General features: G+C 33.0%; 4 protein-coding genes across 5 annotated transcripts in view; 2 read left to right on the top strand and 2 right to left on the bottom strand.

The window, feature by feature from the left end:
- The window catches only part of LOC106060744 (intraflagellar transport protein 27 homolog), a 125,865-nt gene that overhangs the window by 5,584 nt on the left and 95,469 nt on the right, over window positions 1-24,812 (bottom strand). The gene's annotated exons all lie outside the window — the stretch shown is intronic.
- Window positions 106-6,272, top strand: LOC129924436 (guided entry of tail-anchored proteins factor CAMLG-like). Of its 2 annotated transcripts, none has more exons than XM_056018800.1 (4): window positions 106-260; window positions 1,933-2,408; window positions 3,025-3,090; window positions 4,276-6,272. In XM_056018800.1, exons 1-4 carry the CDS (start codon window positions 143-145, stop codon window positions 4,447-4,449), a joined length of 834 nt encoding a protein of 277 aa, XP_055874775.1. In that variant the 5' UTR covers window positions 106-142; the 3' UTR covers window positions 4,450-6,272. The 2 variants fall into 2 exon arrangements, with proteins under 2 accessions (XP_055874775.1, XP_055874774.1); XM_056018799.1 differs by having other exon boundaries at window positions 120-287.
- Window positions 7,444-17,355, bottom strand: LOC106062212 (carboxypeptidase E-like). Its single transcript, XM_056018797.1, has 9 exons — window positions 16,916-17,355; window positions 14,621-14,823; window positions 14,339-14,506; window positions 13,993-14,156; window positions 12,087-12,211; window positions 11,485-11,624; window positions 10,923-11,040; window positions 10,320-10,567; window positions 7,444-9,198 (listed from the first exon to the last, which is right to left on the bottom strand). Exons 1-9 carry the CDS (start codon window positions 17,235-17,237, stop codon window positions 8,968-8,970), a joined length of 1,719 nt encoding a protein of 572 aa, XP_055874772.1. The 5' UTR covers window positions 17,238-17,355; the 3' UTR covers window positions 7,444-8,967.
- Window positions 17,514-24,297, top strand: LOC106050373 (transcription factor A, mitochondrial-like). Its single transcript, XM_056018801.1, has 7 exons — window positions 17,514-17,643; window positions 19,159-19,340; window positions 20,547-20,617; window positions 21,146-21,283; window positions 21,624-21,719; window positions 23,017-23,073; window positions 23,621-24,297. The coding sequence occupies exons 1-7, from the start codon at window positions 17,573-17,575 to the stop codon at window positions 23,810-23,812; spliced, it is 807 nt and encodes a 268-aa protein (XP_055874776.1). The 5' UTR covers window positions 17,514-17,572; the 3' UTR covers window positions 23,813-24,297.

Here is a 24,812-nt window from a genome sequence, read left to right as displayed (position 1 = left end):
ACTTCTGAAATATTTGAATGTTTGAAATATCGTATATTGACTCATAGGCTTATTAATTTTTATTGATCGAATCTAATTTTAAAAGGCGAGTGATACATTGTCTGTGACGACTTCCAGTTCAAAACAAAAATCCAAAACAAAAATGGCGACACTGGCAGAAACACAACGAGAAGCGAGACGTCGAAAAATATTGCAAAATCCAGAGGAGCGCATTAATCGTCTATTAGGAAAATCACCAGAAGCCACCACTATATTGAAAGGTAGATTGGGGAAAGCAAAGGTGGAAGGTAGATAAGATCTAGACCAATCTAACTAAGGCTTCTAGTATTTAACTTCTAAGACTAAGCACTAAGAGTAACTCATGAGTCATGAGTAAGAGTAGTAAGTATTTACTATTACTATTAGTAAGACTAACTTCTAATTCTAAGTTAGTAAGTAAACTGTAAACCCCCCCCCTTCCGTAACGGCGACTTGCTGACTAAGACTAAGTCAAGTGTCTAAGTCACTAAAGTTTTTAAAGTCAGCAAATGTTCACTAAAAGTAAAGTTTAATGTCTTAAAAAAAATCAAAAGCAGTAGATCTAGATTTAGATCTATTCTAAAAAAAACTAATCACTAAAATGGCTAAATCAGTAATTGAGTAATTAAAGTTTTAGTTTAATTTTAAATTTTAATTAAAGTTTAATTTTTAAAGCCAAGGAACTGATTCATTCATTTATTCATCATACTCATACACATACAGTTGATACAGTAATTATCTAGATCTAATTTATCTAATTTTGAGCAATCATACTCAGTTGAATTTGAATGATGTTGATTGTTGAGTCAGTAGTGTCAGTGTGTAAACTATTAACTAAACTTATTGATACTAGATCTAGATTCTATTAGCCAGTGGGTGCTTTTTTTTTGTAAAAAAAAAAAAAAAAAAAAGGTGCCGGTACTCAGTAATGGATTGCCTAACTTTTAACTTACTTAGACTTAGGTCCTCCCACGCCGTTCTGCGCATTGGGCGGCAAGCTGTCTCCATAAAGATCTGTCATTGGCAATGTCTGAAGCCTCCTCCCACCTGGTGTCCACTGTTCAGAACTTTTAACTACTAATAAATTAATAATAAACGTTAAAATACAAGAAAAGTAATAACTTTTCCCCACATTGAAAAAGGTGCCAATTTGCCATACTGCTATTAGTAGTATTAGCTAAAATAAATGTGTGGGGAACAGGAAGGCCTTTGGCTTTGGTGAATGCATTTCTTTCTATTAGATCTGAAAAAAGTGATGATCTGATTCTGAAAAATGTGTGTAATGAGAATAATTGTTTAATACAGTACATTCGTCATTGCTTTGCTTATGATTGAAGCATGCAAAAAAAAAAATACCAAAGGTTCTATTATACTAGAGTCTAGATTCTATTATATCTAGAATTTGAGAGATGAAAAGTGTAATTAGAGGTCAATCCATTGGAGGATGCTAAAACAAGTTTAAAAGTATTGTCATTGTAATAAAAAAAAAAGGGCAGAAAGTTCGAAAAAAAAATGGTTGAAGGGGGGGGGGTTCTGGTCAGAAAGCAGCATAAAGTATAACTATTGATTATTTTAAGAAAAATAAGATATTATATATATTGTACATTACTTTTTTATTTTGGCAAGAGGGAGACAGGTGGAAAGTAAAAGTGATACTAGAATGTAGAATTCACTGACCAAAAGTATGATACTTATCTATGCAGGTGTGTGTGCTGGAGGTGTTATAAAGCAGATTGTTCCAATTCAAGTAAAAGTCTATGTTTACAATATAACATACGCTGCGCAAGTGGGGGGGGGGTCCAAAATAGAGACAGATGGAGAAATTCTTTTTTCTAATTACATAAACAATACCATTTAATATAGCAGTTCCAAAGAACAATTTGATAAAGTTTGTTTGTTTGTTTTTTCTTCTAGAGGAAGTCAATTTTCCAATCCAGGGGTCACCACAGTTTGTTGAACGTCATGATTCACCAGATGGCGTGTCAACTCCATCACGCCATACATCTCCATACAACTTGAGAAGTAGACATTCTAGGGTCAGCTCACCACCCACTGAAGATGTTGAGAAAATTTCCGAAGATCTTTCAGAAGATGCTGCCAAAGCTTCTGACAGAGAAAGCATTAGTACTGTTCAAAAAGACAAAGCAAATACTCCTTCAGGCGATCCTGGCATACAAGCCAACCCAGATCTGAAGGCTGATAATGAGACAAAGGCGGACGATGAATCAAAAACAGAGATGGCTAACAAATCCTCTTCTGATCTATGCCTAGCTTTCTTAAAAGGACTGGATGCACAATCATTTGAACTGTTGAAAATATGCACTTTTTTCTTATTGGCGTTCATATCCCGGCAGCTTTTGAAATTAGGAATAGGTCTTCTTATCATTCCGGTAATGTAATCTTACTTCTCATCTTACTTTCTTTCTCACTAGCCATATAGAATCAACTGATTGTTATCTTCCATCTCTTTGCCTAATTACTCAGTAAATTTCCTGATCGCTGCACTGTAATGTCTGTAATACAAGTTCAATCTGTGTTGTTGTTTTTTCTCTAATAGTTGGTCTAAAGTGGCAACGGTCTAATAGGAAGAGAAAAAAAAATTATCTGGTGTAGTGTGAAATAGAGGTACGGAAGTGAACTTTCAAAAATAGCAAAAGCCATAATTTGAAATATATTGTTTGTAGTACTTTGTGCTTTTCATGTTGTTCTTGCTCAAACCTTTGTTATGTTTACAGAATCCAAAGGGGTAAATTGTGTTATTTGCAACAAGTTATGTGTGTTTACTTTAAAAAATATTTTTTTAAATATACTTTGGTAATCATTAATGCATTTATATGATTTGCAATCCCCTTTGTAGATTTCTACAATTAGTTACTTTTAAACAACGCTGATTGTAAACCAAAATTATAAAAGTTAAGGAACTGGTTTTGTTTGTGCATGTGTGTGGTCATTTATATACCATATTTTGTCTTTTTTTTTAAATTGTGATTTTGGTTTTATTTTCAGAGTATTTTCTTTCCATTCATAATTTTGGAAGCAACTATCATCTACTTATGTCAGGTACATTTGAAAGTAAGTACAGTATGTATTTGTTGTTGTTGTTTTTTTTTTGGTCACATTTAAGCTAATTCTATATTGAAAAACTAGTAAGTATTAATACATATTAAAACAAAAACATGTAATCTAAGTAAAACAATTCCTGCTTAACCTTAAAACTATCATTATCTGTTTTGAAACAAAATGGATAATCAACTCACAAAAAAATAATGGAACTGTGCATCAATTTTATTAATGCGAAACACAACTTTAAATGCTAAAATTTGCCATATGTTGATACACATTAAATGATACCAATATCCATCTTCACATTTGCACAATCTTAATTTATTTTGAATAATTTGAATTTTTGCTTGAATTTCCTTTGAGATGAGCTCATGTCTTTTAAAAGTGATGGTTCATTTTTAAGTTATTATAATAAAATACTAGAAAAGCAAAGAAACTTGTTCAACTATTGTTGAACATGTTTCTACATTACAATAAAATTTTACTACCTTTTACTTTTAGATATACTATTACTTGCACTAATGATTCAAATAGTCTATTTGAGTAATAGGCATAATTAATGATCTAAACATTCAATTTAAGCCATATACTGCATTAATGATCCAAAAAGGCAATGCAACCCATGTGTTGAATTAATGATCTATTATGGTGTTATAATAGTAAATGTTGAAATGTAGATTACTTGATATAAAATCACTCTTAGTCTGGATTAATCCACAATAAAGGGGGCACAGTCCAAATTTCAACAGTCCTAATAAATTCACGTCTTGCAACACCATAAGAGTGAGTCGTTTCTTAACCGTCATGATATCCCATAATTCTACTTCTGTCCAAATAAAGTTCTGTTTAAAATCGCGTCGCTCAAAAGGAAATCCCCGATAAAACTAAACCTATAACATATCTAAACAGTCAATTTGAGCCATATGCCGCATTAATGATCCAAAAAGGCAATGCAACACACGTGTTGCATTAATGATGCAGATTTGTCCTCTTGGTTCCCTCAACTAAACACCAACTGGCTGCCTGTTTACATCGTCTTTCTTATGCATTGGAAATGTGAAAGATGCTGAAACAGTGAAATGAGGCTCAACCAATGCAGCCCATTTCTTACTTCTAGTTCTTTTCACTCACATCAACAATATTTTCAAACTTGTAATACTTATTCTAATTTCCTTCTTATTTTCTTCTTTACAGTACATCCCATTGACAGGCTCTAGGGGGAACTTGATGTCTGCTGCACTCGTATTGTGTGGACTGAAACAAGAAGTATTGGAGTCCTATCATTTGATCATGACCCATATAAACACAGCTTTAAGTGACTTGGGCATTTACTTCTTTGCCTTTATTGTTTGCTATGGACTATCTTGAGAGAGAGAGTTTGTGCCTTAACTGTTGTGGATTCAGTTTTTAGATTTATAGTTGGCAGTTGTATTTTTCCACAGGTTTATAGAATAGAAAATAGGGATTGTTGCTAAGCTATGTGACTTGTTTATAATTTTTTTATTTAGTTTCCTCGAGCCACTAAAGCTTTAGTTTACTTGTGTATTGTTAGACATGCAGATGTACATAGATCATCTGCTATCTATAATAGAGTATCTAAACCCCCTAAGTTCTCATGGCATGTCACATTTACTTTTCTCATTTAAACGTCTGCTGTTCTCTATGACTCTGGTTGTACAGTCTTCAACTTGAACTGTATGAAGAAATTGTGTCCTGCTGAAATGTTCTTTTGTAAATAGAATGATAATTTTTTTCTTTCTTCACTTTGAAGACATAGCATAAATAATAGATGAACTCATGTAGTGGGAAATGATTAATTAGCCAATTGGCACTGTACAAGTTCTGTGTAGAATCACATAATTATATTAATAAAAAAAAATCCCTTTTCAGTCCTTGCAGTCCATGTTTCTATTGCCAATGACTAAGATGGTGTCATGTGGCCAGCACAATGACCAGCCTTTAAAACTTTCCCCAACTAAGGTCAGGTACCCATTAGAGTTGGGTAGTCCTTACAATCCAGAAGTTGAGCTGGATTGGAACCTCCCGGTTTGGAAGCCTGAAAGTAATCTCAATGACTACTATTACACCAAAGCAGTGTGACCAACACAAGTGTTTTAATTTGTTTATTTTCAAAGTTTTCTACACTAAAAAGGTTAAATATTTATAAAGCTTTATTGCTTTGTTACATAATGTAGCACCTGAAAGGCAGCTAATTTAGCTCTAGATCTTTTTCTTTCTTAGGGCACGACATGGCCTAAATTTGCCGATGTGCCAAATATCCAAAATGTCAAATATTTTCTTACTTATTCTATGGGTCAGAATGCTGATTTTTTTTTTTACATAAACGTTTGGTAAAATTTTTAGATCAAAATAGTTGAAAATAACAAGGCTTATCTTCGAGTCCAAAGATTAGTGAGGAATGCTGTATTTCCTATGGCTGCGCAATCCCAGCTGTGACCTACATATTTTGCCACACCCAGGGCGAGCATAACCATTATTCACAGGTGGTCGATTTAGATTTTCTTTTCGTCGTCTGGGTGACCTTTTTTTTTTATGTGGCCTCAAAATATTTGATATTCCAGGTCATATTTATGATGGCTAGTAAAATGAACATATTGAAACTGGTATACAGATTGATGCTGACCACTTTATCTTCTGCAGGCTTACTGTTATCTTTACCGAAATAAAGCATTTAGAACTATGTTTTACTAGAAGAAAATATGGATTTGTAATATTTACTTTCTATTTTAAGACTTTTTTTTGTCTAATAAAGTATATGAGAATTTTGATTTATTCAAAGCCTGAATCTACATTTGTGCTCTCAGTCGTAGTTGGAATTAAAACAAAAATGGAAAACTTCTGTTGTTGTTCACCTTGAATTTCAAAAGCTTTTAGCCATTAAAAATGCAATACCATAATAAAAATTAAACAGCTCTTTAAACTTGAGACTTACAAGAAAATCTCTTTCTTCTAATTGTCATGATAAATGCAAATATTTTTTATTTATTTTTTTTGTATAAAGATGCATGCAGGAAGTTGATTATTTTATATTATTTTTTATGTGTTGAAAAAAAGGATATGGGTGTTGTTTTTTTTTATGTTGACCTTTTGATCAACCTTTTTTTCATTCATTTACTTAATCCACTGGTTCTTTTCTCCAAGAAATTTCATTAATAAAATTTATGAACAAGTATTTGTGTATGCCTTTGTCATAGGAAACATACCCCTGTTGACGGTTAAAGCTTAAGTGAATAGCAATTAACATAATGCATTGGTAGAAATATAGATCTAATACAGGTCTTTGAGTCGGAAGATTAATGAGGAATGCAGTATTTCCCGTGGCTATGCAGCCCCAGCTGCAGCGTACATATTTTGCCACATCTATAGATCTACACACAGATATACAATATCAATGTCTCAATGAAGTTAAAACAAAGCCCTAAGGAAATTTGCTACAGAGGATGGGTGAAGCCATTGTTGATTTTAATACATAAAAAGTTTTTAGAATCAACATTCCTATGATCAAACTAAATATACTAAAAACACATCCAGCTTCACAGTATATCTATTTAATTTACATATATTGTTACGATATGTCTGCAATCACCATGCTAGAAAATTATTTCCCACTCCATTTTTTTTTTCGGCCTTATGTTTGATGATTATCATTATTTGTTGTAGATCTCCTCTAAGTGCTTAATCTGAATAAGGAGATGGCTCAAAATATCGACAAACAGCATATATACATATTTTATGATATTAGATAAAATGAGTGCTTAAAGTCAATGCCATTTCTGGCACCATCACACAATTACTTTAAACTAATATTAATTTTTTTTTTATATTTATAATCAATGCCTCCTTTGTGAAGCTGATGGTAGTTTTTAATTTCTCATTTTAAATTTTTCTTCTAATACCTCATAATTACAGTAAGCTGTGCAAAATCAAGCTCCTACATTAACAGTCCAGCTAATCATCTAATGATTTTAACTCCTTATTCATTACAAAGAGACATTTGAGTAGAGTGCAGGTATTCTCGCTAAAATTTGTTAAGAATAAAAAAGGCTGTGAGCCTAATTTTATTAAGCTGATATTTTGAAAATTATAAGTCAAACCAGAGTTTTTAATATGTAACCAATTTGGTGTTGTTTTTTTACAAAGATATATACATTATCTTCTGAATTTCAAGGAAAATTACTAAATCCATTTTCAGTTTGAACCAGTGAAGAGTTTGCAATCGAAAAATGTGTTTAAAACTCACAATTTCTTTTGGACATGCATATCTTTAAAAAAAAAAAAAAAATTCTATAATGCTAAGTAATAATATCTGCGGCAAAGAAAAGAAATTGCACAGGAGTATCATCCGTTACTAAATAATTTTATTTATTTGGATTTCCCTTGAGTACAAGGAACAAATAAAAACTTGACACCAATATCACAATATGTTCACAACATTCTTGATGTGCAATTGTAAACAAAATGAGTGTCATAGAAATAGCTCAGATCCTAAGAACGATGGTATGGCTTGGAAATAAAGTAACATAACAATGTATTAGAAAAAATATTTAACAAAAATTGAGACACTGAACAAAAAGCATTTAGTTACTTAATTGTGTTTCAATATACAAGATATAAAATGCCAGAAATGAATTAAAAAGAGAATGTGTTATAACAATATTTTCATAGATATTTGTCTCGTCCAGTAGGAAACTATTTTTAGCTCCTTTAAAAAAAAATATTTTTTTTAAACTTATTTGTAGCAAATAGTGAGCTGAACCAGTCATCTTTTTGTGTATACCAAATATAAAAAGCTGATTTATAAAATATAACATATAACAATACAAGTTTTGATTGTAAAGTGCCACGACCATTGGTAAAAAAAAATAATATTTTTGTAGTATCTGGGGGGAAACATAAAGCATAAGTATATCTCAAACAAAGGAATGTAAAAAATAAAAACATTATACCCAGTTTATAGTGATCGAAACATAAGTCATATAAATATAATACATGAACCAATCGTATTGCACAGTAAAACATATCACAAGATTAACAAAAAAATTATATATTTAGCTAAATAGAGTTTGTAAAAATGTGCTACCTGCTGAATAAAAAACTTTTTGTTTTTCAATTTTTATCTGAGATAAATTTATTATGCAATGACAACAAAAATGTCAACAAGTGGATTAACAAAACAAAACTTTAATCAAAACTTTCAGCAAATTTTGTTTTCACTTTATCAAATGTTGGAGACCAAAGAATTTCTTAGAAAATTGTGTAACATACATTTTATTTAGAATAACTAGAAAAAAACGTTTTTTGATCGTTTCTCCTGCTGGTATTTAGCAAATGGGGGGGGGGGGGGGGGAGAAGGCAACATCCTATTAAAATCACAAATTAAAAGAAAAAAATAGTTTGCTGTAAATCATCTAAATAATCACATCACAATATGTAGGACTAGACAACATGTACATGATTAGAGACACGGAACAAACACAGAAGTTACACTTTCTGTCATGTCTGTCTATTAGCGTTTTTTTTTTTTTATACATGACTCAGATATCTTTAACCTTTCCAAAAATAATGGTAATGTTTGTTTTTTTTAAAAAAAGATTGGTCACTTGTACAACTATATAAAACAATTAGCCTTAATGTAACACATAAAATAAATTTTTGAATGCTCTAATAAAGCAATACTTGTAATATACCAGTATGTTAGTGGAATGTTATATTTCTGTTTATCCTCAATTACAAGTATTAGATTCTAGTCCAAATAAAAAAATATTTGCTTTGAATGTTCAGTCCAGTAATATGTATACAGTATTATGGGAAACCTGCTTGGCGATCAATTAAAACTAAGTTGCTCTCCTCTCTACTAGCTGCCTTTTATTTCTTGTTCATTGTTGCTGAAATAACCATATCCAACTGTTCTTGTAGTGCCCTGGGCATGAGCCGTAGGACCTCTTTCATCTCTTCAGGCTTGAGCAGCTTGAGGCCTTCAGCCAGGTAGTAGTACAGCTGTACTGTGGTCAGGCGGTCAGCCATAGCAGACCATTTGGTACTTGGGTCCAGGTAAGAGAGAATGGAGATGAGTAGATCTCTGTCATCAAGTTGAGTCTGTCAAAATAGAAAGAACAAGAAAAACATTTTTAAAATATTTTTTTTTAAAGACAATACCTCATCATTAAACTTCAAATATAATAAAATATTTTTTTTTTCAAAAAAATTAAACCATTATTTGATTCAATTGGTGTATAGAACCTGTGACACTGTCAGCTACCTGGTTGCCTTGAAGTGGAACGTCCGCATTTTCTGAATTGGCAAGCGGGGAAGATATAGCCTAGTTATGCGATTGTTTAATGGTATGTTTATTATATGGACGTCTAGGTCTAACACTAGACCTAGATGTTATGATTTAGAACTCTTTAAGATCTAGTCTAGATTTACTTCTTAACCTACATTAGATTTACATAAAAATATAAGCAACACTCTCAAACTTCAATAAAATTCAAGCAACTTTAAATTTACTGTTGTCGCATAATTACAGCTAGACCTAGATATAGTCTCTAGCCAAATTTACATATTTTTTTTAACTTTGAAAAATTATGACTAGAATTTTCCCATGTGGACAACGAGCTAGTAATTCTTTTCTCAATGATATACATCAACTGTTAAATTTCTAGGAAAATCATCATTAGAGTGGTATTCAAGATCAGCATCCAACTTCCAGAAAGGAGTGACTTGAATAGAGGTATTGTAAAAATAGGATTGATGCTAAAGCCAAGACATATAGGGAAGTAAAATACATTTAAGAGTGAAGCAATTATTTTTTAAAACAACAACAAAATTACATTAACATCAATCCCAATATTGATTAATAGGAATGTGCAATCTCTGGTTAAAATTTTTAATATACTTCTACAAACGTTTTTACATAGAAATATTTTTTTCTTTCAAGTCTTAAAAACAACACTGGAATTTTTCTGCTAATTTGTAGCATTTTGTATTATACGTTCATTGTGGAGGTCCCTTCAGAAATGAAGATTATTATATCCTAAGCTCAAATCTCCTGCAGCAAGGTTTTAACTCAGGACCCTCCCGATGAAAGTCTTTAGTGAATACCACATGGCCATGCAGCATTGTTGTAGGGATTCAAGCTCAAGAAAAAATGTTAATAGTTAAGTACGTTTTGTGTCAAAAATAACTTTCAACACAGAAGAACAAAATCAGGCACTCACCCCTTGTTGGACTTCAGTCCACAGAGCATCACACTCCGCTATCTCATCTTTGTTGTCAGGTCTAGGTAACGACTTAGATGTAAGGGTGAAGTTGAGCTCTGGAGCAGTGCTCATCTCTGATGGGGGAACGCCAACACGAATGGTGTTCACAATGTGTACACAGCGGGACATGGGATGGAAGCCTTCGGCATGTGCAGATATGTGATAGTAGCCATCAGCTAGAAGCCTGTAGTAATCACCATCTTCCACTGAAAATACAACACAAAAAAGTCTTTAATTTCAAGAAATGCTACCAATTAAATTAGTAAATTCTAATATGGCTTTTAAATAATTTAATAGTTTTTGCGACTTAAAATAATTTCACTAAAAACAAATTAACAAAGGAGACTATGTTTTTTTTAAAAAAAATATAGTTTTAACAAATGGGAATGTGTGAAAAATTTGTTTATATTCAAAATTAATTAAAGATGACTTGTATCTTCAAAAATATGAAATATTAGATATACTATGAACATGTGTGACAAAACTTTTTCTACGATAGCTTTGTAATTAGAGAATATAATATATATCTGAAAAATTAGTGACAATAATATGAATACTTACAGGACAATATATCATGCTCTATGGGAAGACCAGAAGCTAGATTGCTGACTTTGATCTCTGCATTGGCTAGTGGCTTGTTGTCTGTAGTCTTCACAAAACCTTTCACACCAATGTGACTCTATATTTAAAACACAGCAGAATATTTTCTTTTAATTAAAAATAGCAAAGCTTATATATTGGAAAGAATTCCACATCTATAGCTCTCAATAATGTATAAGTCATTGACTAATAGTCAATTTTTTAAATTGATTCATGTTGTGTTGGATACAATAAATAATTGTTTACAGTTTCAACTCGATCCAAGAATGGGTGTGGGAGAAATATCGTTCAAATTTTTACCGGACAAGAGTGAGTTGATAGAAGCTTTGTAAAAATTCGGTTTCTATACAAACACTTTTTAGTCTTAATTTTTAAATGATAGATATAGTTATTTTCTATGCTTTATCTTAATAATAATCAAAGTGTGATAAATCCCTTTTTTATTAAGATTAAAATTTAGTTTAAAATGTTCAATTAATTCTGAAGAAAACTTTTTTTGAAATCCTACAAAATGCACAGATACCTGTAAAATATAATTAAAGAGAGCAGCAACATTATCCAGCCAAAGTTGTTCTAGTGCTGAGGCTGGTGGGAATTTCTCACAGCCCAACTCGAGGGTGATCTCAAAGCAATTAGTGTTTAAGTAGTTGTAGTCTTGCATTCCTAGAGACCACATATATATAGTACAATATATTCTCAATATTCAGACTTTTATGATAAACACATTGTTACAGTTGAACAGCTTAATTACATTATGTGTTATTTCAAATGATAATAACTAATTACATTCAGTAATTGGACTTAAGAATATGCAGTCTACAGCTGCTGGTTAAAAGTCAAAAGTGTTTATTTACTATAAACTAACTAAACCTTTACACTCATCAGTCATAATGGTCATAGTTGAACTCTGTCCACAGTTTCATTTTAAATCTTTCTATTTTTTAAGACTTTCAATTCAAGCCTAGCATTTCATCTTTTTTTGTTTTTTTCTATTTGGGCATAAAACTATTTTGCCATCTTTATAATCAAAGATCAACAATAAAATTTTAATGATTTGTTGTTTTAGTCTAATGCTAAATCTTTCATGATATAAAAAAAAATTTGTAATTTTTTAAAATGCCTAACCTTTAGCTACAGAGTACCACAGTCCACCATTAGTGATTGGTTTACTGTCTCCTTGTTTGTCACATGGCAGTCTGCTGGGATCAGCCATGGTTTTATGGAAGAAAGCATAGGACTTGGACAAATATCTGAGGACAAGAACATTTGGGCAAATAACAAAAAATATTATTTTAAATTTCTCTTGTGACATCAATTGTGTAGAAGTTTCTTCTATGTGGTCTTGTGTAGTTTATGTCAGAATAACGGATTCACAGATATGATAAATCTTTGTATGCAGAATTAAAACAAATTTCATAAGCAGATGTCATATACAGTTTAAAATATGCTCTCAAATCTAATATTAAAATCATTTGATACCATAAATCACAAAAACCAACTATCTCTCTACAGTGTCATAAGACTGTCAGTCTCCAAACTCTCTGTTCTTAAACTGACCTCTAGACACTATTCACACACTTACAGTTATTATAAGTAAATACTTTTGATGCAATACAGAATACAATAAATTATAGTTATTTGACTTTAGCTGCAGTATGATATGCACTCTAGACAATTGTTCAATGTTCACGATGCTCACAGTCTTAACCTTGCCATCCTGCACAAGGTTTGGGCTAGGATGTAATTATCTTCTAAATCTGAAGGAATATCCAAGAAGTGTAGAACAAAACAAAAAAAAAATTGTTAACTTTAGTTACAATACATATTGTATGATAGTCCACAGCCCATGGTCCAAGGATTCACTCAATGAAACAAAAATAAATCTCAAGAAATACAGTGATGACTTTGTTAATAAAGGAAGTCATTTTTTAAACAATATTATAACCTTTCTCACTATCCAGACTCTGCAAACTACACTACACGACACAACCAATTCTAAGAACTTGACAACTCAGGGCTCCACAGTAACAAAACACTTTAATGTCAAATAAATCACAGCCAATACTGTACAATTGGTAACAACGTAACACTGACTGTACAAAAACTTCGCCTATTTCTGGACTCAACTCTCTGTTCCGGACCAACTTCACACCGTGCTGGTTCTGACTCTGTCTTCGCCTCGTACTGGTGAAGTTGCAAGGTAACGTGAAGCGACTCGACTCTGACACATTGGCTCTTATATAGGGTATCTATAGGGCTTCTAGAACCGGATGGAATGTCCCTAAACCATTCTGGTTGATCCTGGGATGGCTCCAACAAAGCCTGTGGAGTCTTGCAGCATTTGTGTCGCCTGGACCGCGACAATCCATGGTGGAGGCTAAATAGGTCGGAACAATCCATTATTGTGCAGTGCAGAACGGGGCATTACCCTGTTGGTGTTTATTTTGCCCGGTTCTGGCCAAATTTTGATGCCCGTTGCTGACACTGTGGATAGTTGGTGGAAAAGTGGCACATATCTTGCAAGAGTGTCCACAGCTCCGAGAGCTGCAGGATAGTTTGTCTGCAGAGTCACTTGACCTGTATGGGAGCTTATTGGCACTACGCCTAACAGCAGAGTTTCTTGCCAAGGCTCTACGAGAGGACTAATCCTTACAGCCTTGCTACCAAATGAAGTTCATCTCAGGTTGATCAGATGACTACAAACGATGTGACTTGCCTGAGTACTAGTCACAACACAGGTCCTTGCAAAACTGGTGTGTACTGTCATTCGTTTTTCATGGTTGACCGCTCTTCTAGCGCTGAGCTGGGGTAATTTGCGTCGGCTAAAAGTACACACAGAACTACCCCAATCTGTGTCACCACCAGGTTTATAGCAATATTATTCCCTCCTTCGCCATACTGAGGTGTAAATCAAACTCTGATAACATGAATATACACACTGTTCCCTATCACTACAAATTAAACAGATTCTACTGTACCTCTAATATTTGCAATTTCAGCTCTGTAATAGAAGGCATTTTGATGTACTTACACAAAGGTATGATCATCTGGACAGGCAGTGTACTCTTGAGTTTTTCCAGACCTTGTCTCGTCATAAGGATAGTTGGCCACTAGATCACCCCCATGAAGATTGGCGGAAAGCACAAACCCTATCTGAGCCAGCCAACGCATCACAGCTCTAGTTTCTGGTTGAAGCTATAATATAGTCAAAATACTGAATCAATATTAAATCAATAGATATATTGATGTACTAGTTTATAAGCAATAACTCCTTACCATGACCATCTTATCATTTGTTGAAACACTTCTACACATCATTTAGCCAGTAAACATAATATAATATATATATACAAGAATGCAATCTTTAGTGAACTCACATTTTTGTCATTAGTGATGGCTTTCTCAACTTTCACTAGATGATTGTTTCTGCCTTTGTGCTCACGCTCATGTTCATACACTTCAGAATTCAGATCTGGAAAATTTCTATTGAGGTCAACACCATTAGCATTTGACCTGCCAGTAAGCCAGCTAGCCTCCCCTTTATCCTGGATGCACAAAAAGGCCAAAAGTTATTTTTATTACATCAACGTTAACATTTCATTTTTAGCTTTAAAATTGTGCTATAAAAATGTTATCAAATGTTTGTTTGAAGTAATTACCATCATTTCCTTGTATGCAGCCTCCCAACCATCAGGGTTCATAGAGGGCATGATGTGGACTCTAGTTTGGCTGACAACAAATTTGGCTAACTCATCTCCCTTTTTGTACTCTTCACAGAGCGCAATCATCAAATACAAAAGCATCTCCTTCCCAACCACTTCATTGCCATGCATATTGCCAATGTATTTAAACTCTGGTTTGCCTGATGAAATAGAAATGATAAGGTCTATTTTTTTTATTCTTGGACAAGATTTTTAAAAAAATCAAATCAAAAGATTTTTTTTTGTCCAAACTGCAATATGTGTAAGTTGTGACTGACCATTTTTGCATATTGTTTTAGATATTATATTATATGGACAGAATTTTAAAAGGACACAAAACAGAATCGGTCATTTTGTAATATTGTAATATTTTGCTTTGTTAACTTAGATTTGCTCACAAGTAAGAAGTGATAATTGAGATTTATAACCACCTTATAATGTTTATAAAATGATGGGAGAAGTAAGCACATTATTTTCTTTAAATAATATCTAACAGCAACCACAAACCTTTTTCTATTTCTTTTTATTGCACTACAATTTAAAAGTACAATTCAACCATTTTTAATAATAAAGCAGAAACCTCTTTTAAAAAAAAGTCCATTGAATTTTTGTTTTATTTTGTACAAAAGTTAAGTTCTCTAATTAGATCTGTCTTCTATTGAAAAGGACACTTGGGATGTCAACTTGCTTTTGCCCTCTATAACTTATCTTCTAAACTAAATAATCTTTTTATAGCTCCAGTTGAGATTTTTTATTTTAAATATATAGACCAAACTAAATATGTTTTAATTGTGTTCCAGTATTATGTATTCAATGGAAGCCTATTTTACTTTGAACCTAGCTAAATTGTTGTGATTGTTGTGAACTCCTAGCCTATGACTTTGACATGGATACATTACGTATGCAATACTTCAAGAAAACACCAGGGATGCATTAGAAATAAGAAATATTTAATAAAGCAATAGGAATAAATTATAATTGGAGATAACGCCAACAAAAGCTGAATTCCTAAATGTACATTAACTATCAGAACTGCCTTATAATGGCTCCTACTATGCTATCACAAAACTCCGGTCTCACTGTCAACAATAACAAAACTCAAGGGCTGTCACTCTGTCCCAACCAATGGACCAATGAAATAATAGTACAATATTAAATAAACATAGAAGTCTTTCAGTCTTACAACCGAGGTTCTATGACGTACCGTTTACAATGTTATATACAAAATATAATCACCAATATAGACCAAACTAAATATGTTTTAATTGTGTTTCAGTATTATGTATTCAATGGAAGCCTATTTTACTTTGAACCTAGCTAAATACCTGCAATGTAAATTGAATTTTAAAAGAATTTTTTTCCATCAAAACTTTGTTATTTAATAAATATGTAATTAGATAAAGTCCTGTTTATATAGTAAATTACAATAGAAATCACAAATTGAACCATTCATGGAATCCATCACATTAGCAAATAGTCAGCTAGCTAGAAAGTAATTAATAAAAGGGTTATGGTAGTAAACCACGAAAAAAATCAGGAGTGAACGTCCCTTTGACAACTTATAACACACAAAATAAAATATACTCTAGCAACTCCTGTGATGCTGCTGATCCAAAACTATGTAGGCTATCTGCCATTTCTTTGGACCCAAAAGCTGCAACAACAGAGGGAAACTGTTATGTGGGGGACAAAATCATTTTACAACTGATGGCAGCCAAAAAAAAAACGTAAGCTATATTACTAAATCATCTACAGGTATAATTTTATACAGCTACTGAAAATCACTTTTATTATTGTCATAGGCCATGCATATAATATCCTTTATTAGCTTTGTTGGTTGATTTATTGCACAGTAGGCTTCTATTATAAGCTCAGTGGGAAAAAATCTTGGCCTTTTATAAGCAACAAGACCTCATTTCTAAAGGACCTAACTTAGATTATAAGCAACTGTATTATAGATTCCATTTCTCCAGCCACTCAATAATATTTGCAATGACTCTTACTGTGTCTATGGTCCTGAATCATTTTGAACAAAAAAAATAATTTGTCTTCAATCCAGCAGACTCATTTAAATTTAAAAAATTACCATTGAATGATTGATTAATATTTATCAAACTATTTTAAGACCAATTCATCCAAGTTGGCTATGACTAAAGATATAGCATACAAAAATCTAGATCTAGGTTAGTATTGTTAGTAGGTACATTCAAACAGTTCAAACACTCAACAGTCTTGGTTAGCTTGTTGACTTACCAGGTTTATGTACTCCTGGGTTTTCAGTGATCTCTAAAACAGTCAAATTTCGGCCTTGAACAGATGGCTCACTTAAATTATAAATTCTTGTTATGTCCGGACAAGCTCTATTCACTTCAAGCATTAACGAAATCATTTGTTCGTATGGGTGATGTGTGAAAATCGAAGCATCTGGATCTGGACTGTTGCTAGTTTCTTGATTGATGTCTGAGTCTGACTCTTTGACGCTCTTATCAGAATCGGTCCTCTGAGTTTCACCATGACTAAGACGTAAAGATGCTATACATAAGAATAAAAAACAGAAAAAAAACTCCCTTTCCATTTTAGTGGACTTGATTTTCAGCTTAACTTAATTTGTACTAAATTCTAGACTACACAGGTGTCAAGCAAAGCCTAAAATAAAATGATAATTTATTAAATTTATTCTCATGTTTTGTTGTGACGGAAGCAGCCAAATTACGTCAATAGGGACGAGCAATTACAATTAAACGTACTCATTTAGAAAACAATTAAACATGAGCTATCTTTTATTATTTATATTCAAACGTAATTGTTTTTAAAAAAATAAACATTATAATTCCATGTTTCAATCGATTAGAGATATTTATTTGTAATGTTCTTATACTAATAAGAATTACTCCCTTGAGGCGCGAGAAAATGGCCGCCACCATGGTTAGAAGGCTATGTAATAAATGGAATTACATATTTTTGAATTTCAAACAATTAAAGTAATGATTTCCTTTATCATTTTAGATCTTTTTGATGACTATTTTGTCGTTTAAAATAAAAAGCTAAAAACATCTAGATCTAAAATCTAGATTAGATACATATTTCATCTGAGATGATCTGTCAGTAGAGAGAGTGGCTCAGTCTTTTAAACTTTTACTAACAGTTTTAGTTTAGTCACTCAGACTCAGACTGTCTCAGTTAGTGAGTTATTAAAACTCGTAGACTGTCACTGTGACTGTAAGTAACAGAACAGTCAGTCAAGTAACTGTCGTAACTCTTAACTCTTACTACATAGTCTTAGTCTTAGATCTACTTTTTTTAGTAACAGTGAATTGAGAGTCACTGAGACTATAGTCACTCTATAGTCACTATAAGTTATAGTCACTATTATAAGTATAGACAGATACATTAGAATACTGTTTTACTGAGTATAGAGTTTAGATTCTAAAGACTGCTTTTGTGAGTGTGCCACTACTACGGCGCTGCACAGTCGAGGGCGGTTCTGATTTTAGTTTTGGCCCTCAGTGACAGTGTCTGGCAATATTTAGATCTAGAAGTTTGCCATCAAATCTGGAGATATATCTATAGATATGCCTTATGAATTATATGGATTTGTCAAGCGCGTAGTGGATTAGGCATTAGCAGTGAAAAGAGTATTCAGAAGAGGGTTAGGGCCAGGGCACATCATTCTTTTTTTAACTCAGCTGTTTTAATTTTAAAGAGGCCATCTCTCTTTACTAGATTACTAGATCGAAGGCTTTAGGTCGGCTTAGGTCAATGAACACAATATATGCTTAAAAGCATCCTTTGTTCTCTGCACTTTTCCTGAAGTTGATGGATGGAGAAAATCATGTAGATTGTGGAAAGCTCAGGGAGATCCAAAATTAACGTGATTTTCTCCATTTGTAAACTAATATATAATATATATATATAAATATTCTTATTTTTATTCCTATTATTAGATTTTATGTTCGGCTGCAAACTGGACAGGTTATTCCAGCTGGAGCTAGTGTCGTGGGTCTTGCTTTTCTTCTCAGGCTTTTTTCTTCTGCCAGCGTTGTACTCTTTTCCTCAGCAACCTGTGCGCCAGTTTTCACAGCGTGACGCCATGATGCTCTGTGATGTGCCTCTGTCTCCCAGGTGGTTGGGTCTATGCTGAACGCCTTCAGAAAAGCTTTCAGGGTGTCCCTGAAGCGCTTTCTTTGACCACCTTGCGAGCGCTTTCCTAATAAAGTTTTATGACCAGAGGCCTTTATCACTTCTTCTTTAACCGATGACATCTCCCCAGACCCAATATATATATCTGAGCCACACATGAAGGCCATAATTTGGGCTGGTTGTCAGAGGCTATTTGAAATGCATGCCATTTGAAGCATTTTATAGGTAGAGTGGAGTTCTGATTAAATACTCTGGGCTTCTGTAAAGTAGTTTGTGACTTATGTTTTTTACTTTTACAGACTTAAATATTCTCAGTACATTAATCTATTTTCAATGTTCGATCATTTTTGTTTCAGCAATGGGCATCAGCAGACATTGATTAACCAAGTAAGACTTCTCTCTCTAGAATCCAATCACAATGGGCAGTCTAAAGAGGGTGCTCCTCCTCTGCCTAACCTTCAGAAGCCCAAGTTTCCATCCAATGTTTTCTTTATGTATCTAAGCCAAGTAGCCCCAGATATGCAAAAGAAAAACCCAGGTATTGTTACTTGGCTTTTTTTTTTTTTATATTGTTTAAATAATGAATAAAATGGGTCAAAATAAGATCAGTAATAAAACAAAATGTCAAATTTTAATGAAATTGTAATTCTAAAAATGTTATATCTTTTATAAATTTAAACTTTTAATCATTCACAATAATATGTTAATGTTATATTTTAATCTAATAAGCAAGGAAATGAAAAATGTGTTTGAATTTATGGACTTTCTTAAACTATTTTTAGAAAGAAAAAAAAATCATACCTTTATTAGTTAAGACATAAAAAGTCCTTAAGTGCTCACTAAGAAACAAACTGAAATGGTTTTGATTTATTCAGAATCTAAAAATGCAAGCTTTCTATCAAATTAAACCTTTGTAATTTTTTTTCAGAATTTTCTTTTTTTTTTTCCCTAAATACAAAATAGATATAGCACCCCAGTAATAATGCAGTGGATAGCCAGTCATATAGGTTTGACTGGCAACACCATTGCTGACTCCTTGGCCTGCCAGGGAATGTAAACACCACCTACCCAAGCTGGCTGTCAGCTTCCATCATCCTCTGGCAACCATCCAAAAAATAGAAATGGAAAAGTGGTTTGAGAGCTGGGACAAGTTCCATAAAGCCAGCAGAATCTGGGAGCACATGAGATGCCCTGACTGCACTTCCCCATAGTGGAGGCTGTCCAGGCCCGAGTAAGATATTATATACAGTATTATATACAGTGCAGGACAGGCCAGGGCCCTGTTGGATCATATTTTGCACGGCTAAGGCCATACTTTGACTTGCAGTGCCCCCGCTGCTGGGAAGAAGAGGAAACTGTGTCTCATTCTTTTTGACTGCCCCAGACTTGCTGATCTACGTCTCAAAATGTCTGGGAAACCTTAAATTCTCGACATGTATGGTGACATAAATGCATGGTTTCTGTCCAGTACTTTTGTAAGAGAGGATTTGAACCCTCAAGCCCTCACTCATATATAGAGTTTGATGTTGATGATCATGATGAATAAACAAACTAAGACTTCAAATATGATTGTAAAAAAAAAATATTTATTAAGAGTTTGTTATGAGTGCTATAAAGATGTTTTAAGTTTAGGGCTCATTTGCTTTTTTTCTTTTTCTTACACTGTTTTAAGGTTGTATGATAAATCAATGAATAAAGAATTTTAAGTTTTTGTGGGTTGTTGTTTTTTTTTTTACTATAATAGGTATACAAAGGAAAGAACTTATCAGTAAAATTGCTAAAATGTGGAAAGAACTTGACCCTGAAGTAAAATCTGTAAGTACAGTTTTTTGTTTAAATTCTTAATACATTTAACTTCTATAGCCAGAACATATATAGCCTGCCTATCAGTTAAGCAAAAGTATCATGGATACTAGAATTCAAGGGCTTAGCATATGTCTGAAGTGTTAAAAACTAAGCTTTAATTATGCCAATCATTTTTTTTTTTTTGTTTCACCTTATGGCAGGCATGATAGAGATAGGGCTCCTTAAAAAAAAGTTGGTTTTTGGGACATCTTGAAATTTTCAAACAAAGAGTTCATTGGAATAGATCTGGGAATAATCATTTGGCATAGCCATAGGGTAAAGCTAGTATATTTATATAATATAATAATTATTTCTTATTGATGTTTCGATCTCTGTATGATTAATTGTACTTTTTTTTTTCACCTCACAAGATTGAAATTTTAATCAATATAGCATTACCATATTCTAGCTAAGCTTGTCAAATTTATTATGTGATAAGATTGTAGATTATTCTGTTATATTTTTTTTTAAATTTTTTTAAAAATTTATTTTTTAAAGCAACTGTCAATACAAAGAAAGGAAATGTTGGAAAAATACAAACAAGATATGAAAACGTTTCTAGAAAACATAACCCCAGATCAAATTTCTCAACTGGAAACAAAGAAATTAAAGAATACAGCTAGGAAAAAGAAACTGGTAAACATTTATTTTGAGTTGCTTATGAAGATAGGAAACTGCATGTGAACCACTTGGCTAACAAGAATTTAGAAAATCCCAAATATACCAGTACAAAACTTGACTTGAGTTACTGATTTCATAAATTTATTCAGTCATCTGTTCCTATATTTTAAAATGTAAGCACATTTATGATTTGTGTATGGCTTGCTTATATTTACTTGTAAGACAAATCAAACAACACCGGTCTCCCATATTCAATAACCTTTAAGTTTTTTTTTTACATAATTTAGAATCAGCAATGTAATTTCTCCATTGTTTCTTTCTTTCCTTTTTATATGCTTTTCTATCTTTGATTTAGGAGAGGAAATCATTAGGTCATCCAAAAAAGCCTGTTGGTGCATTCGGAAATTTTGTCCGTGAGAAATTTTCAGAGCGTACAGATGAACCAGTAGCAGTGAGCATTTTTTTTTTAATCTTTTAAAACCTTCCAGCTTAGTTATTGTTTGCATTACACAGTCAATAATAAAATATTTGTTCTCTGTTGTTGTTTTTTTGTAAAGAAAATAAGATAAATAAATAATAAAGATACAAAGAAGGTGTGTTGGCACTTGAGTTTGAATCCCAGGGATGATTAGGATTTTGCATTTTGGTATTTTTAGGATGTGCCTGACTCCCCTCTACTCCTATGGGTATCTGACATGTTGGGGAAGTATAGGTGATTTGTTGTTGAGCTGGCCACATGACATCCTTGTTAACCTTGCAGTACATAGAAACAAAGCTTTACACCATCTGCCTCCATATATCACAAGGGCTAAAGGGGGGTTACCGTACCTTTCATTCCAATAAGAGACTTGAAACTAACACCTGGTGTTCTAATTAAAATAATTTATCCTCATCTTTCATCTGTCCCTTGACTTTTGTCATGTGCGTGCTGTGATAGTTTGCGTAGCGAAATACCTCCACTTATCCTAGACAGCAGCTGGTCTTAGCAGGATATCAAGAGAGAGCCAAGTATATTCCTCTATGTTGTCCATCCAGCTTTTCTTTGGACAACACTTTGTGCTCTCGCTGTAATAGACTAAAACAACATGAGCTTCAATAAACACAATGATTTTATTCGTCTCTATTTATGCTCTTTACTCCAGCCACTTGTTCTCTAAACTGACTTCCTTTTACACACAGTCCTGACACACTGCTGTTCATTCAACCATGTACACTCAAGGTCCACTGGTCATTTCATACACAGGCACACACACTGCACTACCAGCCACTCAAAACACATACACTTACTATCACACTCGCCACTGTACCTTGAAGAATGACTTTTCATAATAAGTGACCAAACCAGCTCTGAGTTTCTTCTCCTTTTTGCCACCCAGTGTGTTGTCTTGTAAAAGTATATACTCATTTGTCTTCTTTTCCTGGTATCTGATACCCAGCATTTTTTTATTTTTTTTATCACTTACTCTCAAGGACTTGATTTCTTTTCCTTCAGCATTTAGTGTCCAACTTTCACAACCATTAGCAAAGAAAAAAGGTTTAATTTTATTTGAAAGCTGATGTCACTCTTCCACAGTTTGCTCATGCCATTTTACAAGTATAGAAACACAATAACATCAAACAGTTAGAGTAAAATTCCCTTTCAGAACTTGGGATCTATTGGGCAGATGATGTAAAGCTCATCTGTTTCAGTAAGCCATAATAATAATATGTGAAAAGACCCTAAGTTATGAGTTACTTTTATCTTTCAGCAATTCTTTAAACACATCTCAGACCAGTGGCATACAATGAGTGATAAAGAAAAGGAAGTAAGTCAGCACATAAGCTTTTTTTTTTTAAAGGATGTCTAAGTAGTATGTGGTTATTCAATAATTTTTTTATGGTTTTATAAAATTGTAAAATGTTTTGTAGAAACAGTATTGCTGAGTGATCAAACATCTGGATGACAATGCAAAGTTCGTTGGGTTAAGTCCTGGAGTAAATCCTGAAAAAATTTGTTTAAACGCATCACTCTTTGCCCCTTTAATCAAGCCTTAGCTGAGAAAAGTAAAGGTCATTGTGATGGCCCCATAAACTCTAAGTAAACAGGAACCAGTGAACAAAATTTCCTCTTCATCTATTTCTTAACATTATGCAAAGAAGGCATCACCACGGTTTGTTCACAACATGCTAGTGGTCTTGCTCCTCTAGATATCTGCAAAGGAGACGCTTTTCTAAATCAGAACATCAGTAGTTTATAAATCATTTTAAAAGATCTTCAGACAGGAGAACTAGGGCTTAAAAAAAAGGGAATGGGGGTTGCTGCTTATTCCTATTAGAAAGTAAAAAAACAACAATAATACTTTTTTTCTCCAGCCATATGTGATAAAAGCCGAAGAAGGAAAAGCCAGTTACAAAGAGCAAATTAAAAATTGGGAAAAGGAGATGATGTCATTAGGGAGATTTGATCTCGTTAGGAAGGGCTCATTGGTGGAGCTTACTCAGCCCAAGACCAGAAAAAATACCAGACGAAACAAACCAACAATTGAAGAAGATGAGAAAAAATGAGAAGTGAATCATTTGTTATACTCCAGTGATTCTAAGCATTGTTATGAAATGCCCAAATGCCTCAAATTTATCTGCTTGAAATCATGGTACAAAATAGTTTGTGAAGTGTGTCTTGTTTTGTTAACTGAGGTTGATGACCATTTCAAATAACATTGAACCAGATTCCATCACTTCAAATGCTGAATACCTTTTTTGTATTAATGTACCCCAGTCATAATGTGTACTCTTACATTTGTGCTTGTTATTGTGTTTCAAGCCATATCTGTAACAGCACATTGAAAGATCAGATGTATATATTTATATATAGATGTAGTATTACCTTTATCATCATTTTGCTTTGATGCATTTATCACCTCTTTAACATAATGCATGTGTAGATTTAAATATGATCTGTGAGCGGGCATGTTTGAATTGGTTTAGATTTGAGTCCTAGTTAGACTGAGTGAATCATTTTATTTGAAATAATAAACAGAGCTTTATCATCACATGCTGTTTGGTTATTGATGTATTTATACTGCTTTCTCTTTTACTTGTTCATTTCCTAGACCTCAATCAAACCAATGAGCTAAGTTTCAATGTTGTATTAAACATAATACTAATCTTTATTATCCATGAGGAAATTGTTCTTACAAATAGTAATGCATCATATGAGTTGACATTATAACAATAGCAAAATTATATATATATATATATATATGTTCATTCTATAGGTAACATTACATGTGGAGTTTATTTCAGAAAGATTTTGTTCAAATGATTTGCTTAGGGAACATACAAATTCTTGTGTCTGTTTCTTTCTGATTAGTACAGGTAACTTCTCAGTGAAGGAAAAATGTTAGAACTGTGACCCATAGAGTGTTTTGTTATGTTAGTTACCTTATAATAATTATGTTCTGTACAGTGCCCCCGCTACTGGGAATAAGAGGAAACTTTGTCTTATATTCTTTTGGACTGCCCCTGACTTGCTGATCTACAAATCGACACCCATAGGGTGTTTTTT

This window comes from Biomphalaria glabrata, chromosome 2, assembly GCF_947242115.1.
Source record: "Biomphalaria glabrata chromosome 2, xgBioGlab47.1, whole genome shotgun sequence".
Lineage (NCBI taxonomy): Eukaryota > Metazoa > Mollusca > Gastropoda > Planorbidae > Biomphalaria > Biomphalaria glabrata.
This window is presented reverse-complemented; position numbering and strand designations above follow the sequence as displayed.

Excerpts from the sequence above, each read along its gene's own strand:
- LOC129924436 (XM_056018799.1), top strand. The coding sequence starts at position 143 with ATGGCGACACTGGCAGAAACACAACGAGAAGCGAGACGTCGAAAAATA. Across the intron at positions 288-1,932 it reads GGGGAAAGCAAAGGTGGAAG|AGGAAGTCAATTTTCCAATC; the intron begins GTAGATAAGATC and ends TTTTTCTTCTAG. Across the intron at positions 3,091-4,275 it reads TATGTCAGGTACATTTGAAA|TACATCCCATTGACAGGCTC; the intron begins GTAAGTACAGTA and ends TCTTCTTTACAG.
- LOC106062212 (XM_056018797.1), bottom strand. The coding sequence starts at position 17,237 with ATGGAAAGGGAGTTTTTTTTCTGTTTTTTATTCTTATGTATAGCATCT. Across the intron at positions 14,157-14,338 it reads CCATCACTAATGACAAAAAT|CTTCAACCAGAAACTAGAGC; the intron begins GTGAGTTCACTA and ends ACTATATTATAG. Across the intron at positions 10,568-10,922 it reads AGAGCATGATATATTGTCCT|TGGAAGATGGTGATTACTAC; the intron begins GTAAGTATTCAT and ends TTGTATTTTCAG.
- LOC106050373 (XM_056018801.1), top strand. The coding sequence starts at position 17,573 with ATGGCCGCCACCATGGTTAGAAGGCTATGTAATAAATGGAATTACATA. Across the intron at positions 19,341-20,546 it reads TATGCAAAAGAAAAACCCAG|GTATACAAAGGAAAGAACTT; the intron begins GTATTGTTACTT and ends TTACTATAATAG. Across the intron at positions 20,618-21,145 it reads TTGACCCTGAAGTAAAATCT|CAACTGTCAATACAAAGAAA; the intron begins GTAAGTACAGTT and ends TATTTTTTAAAG.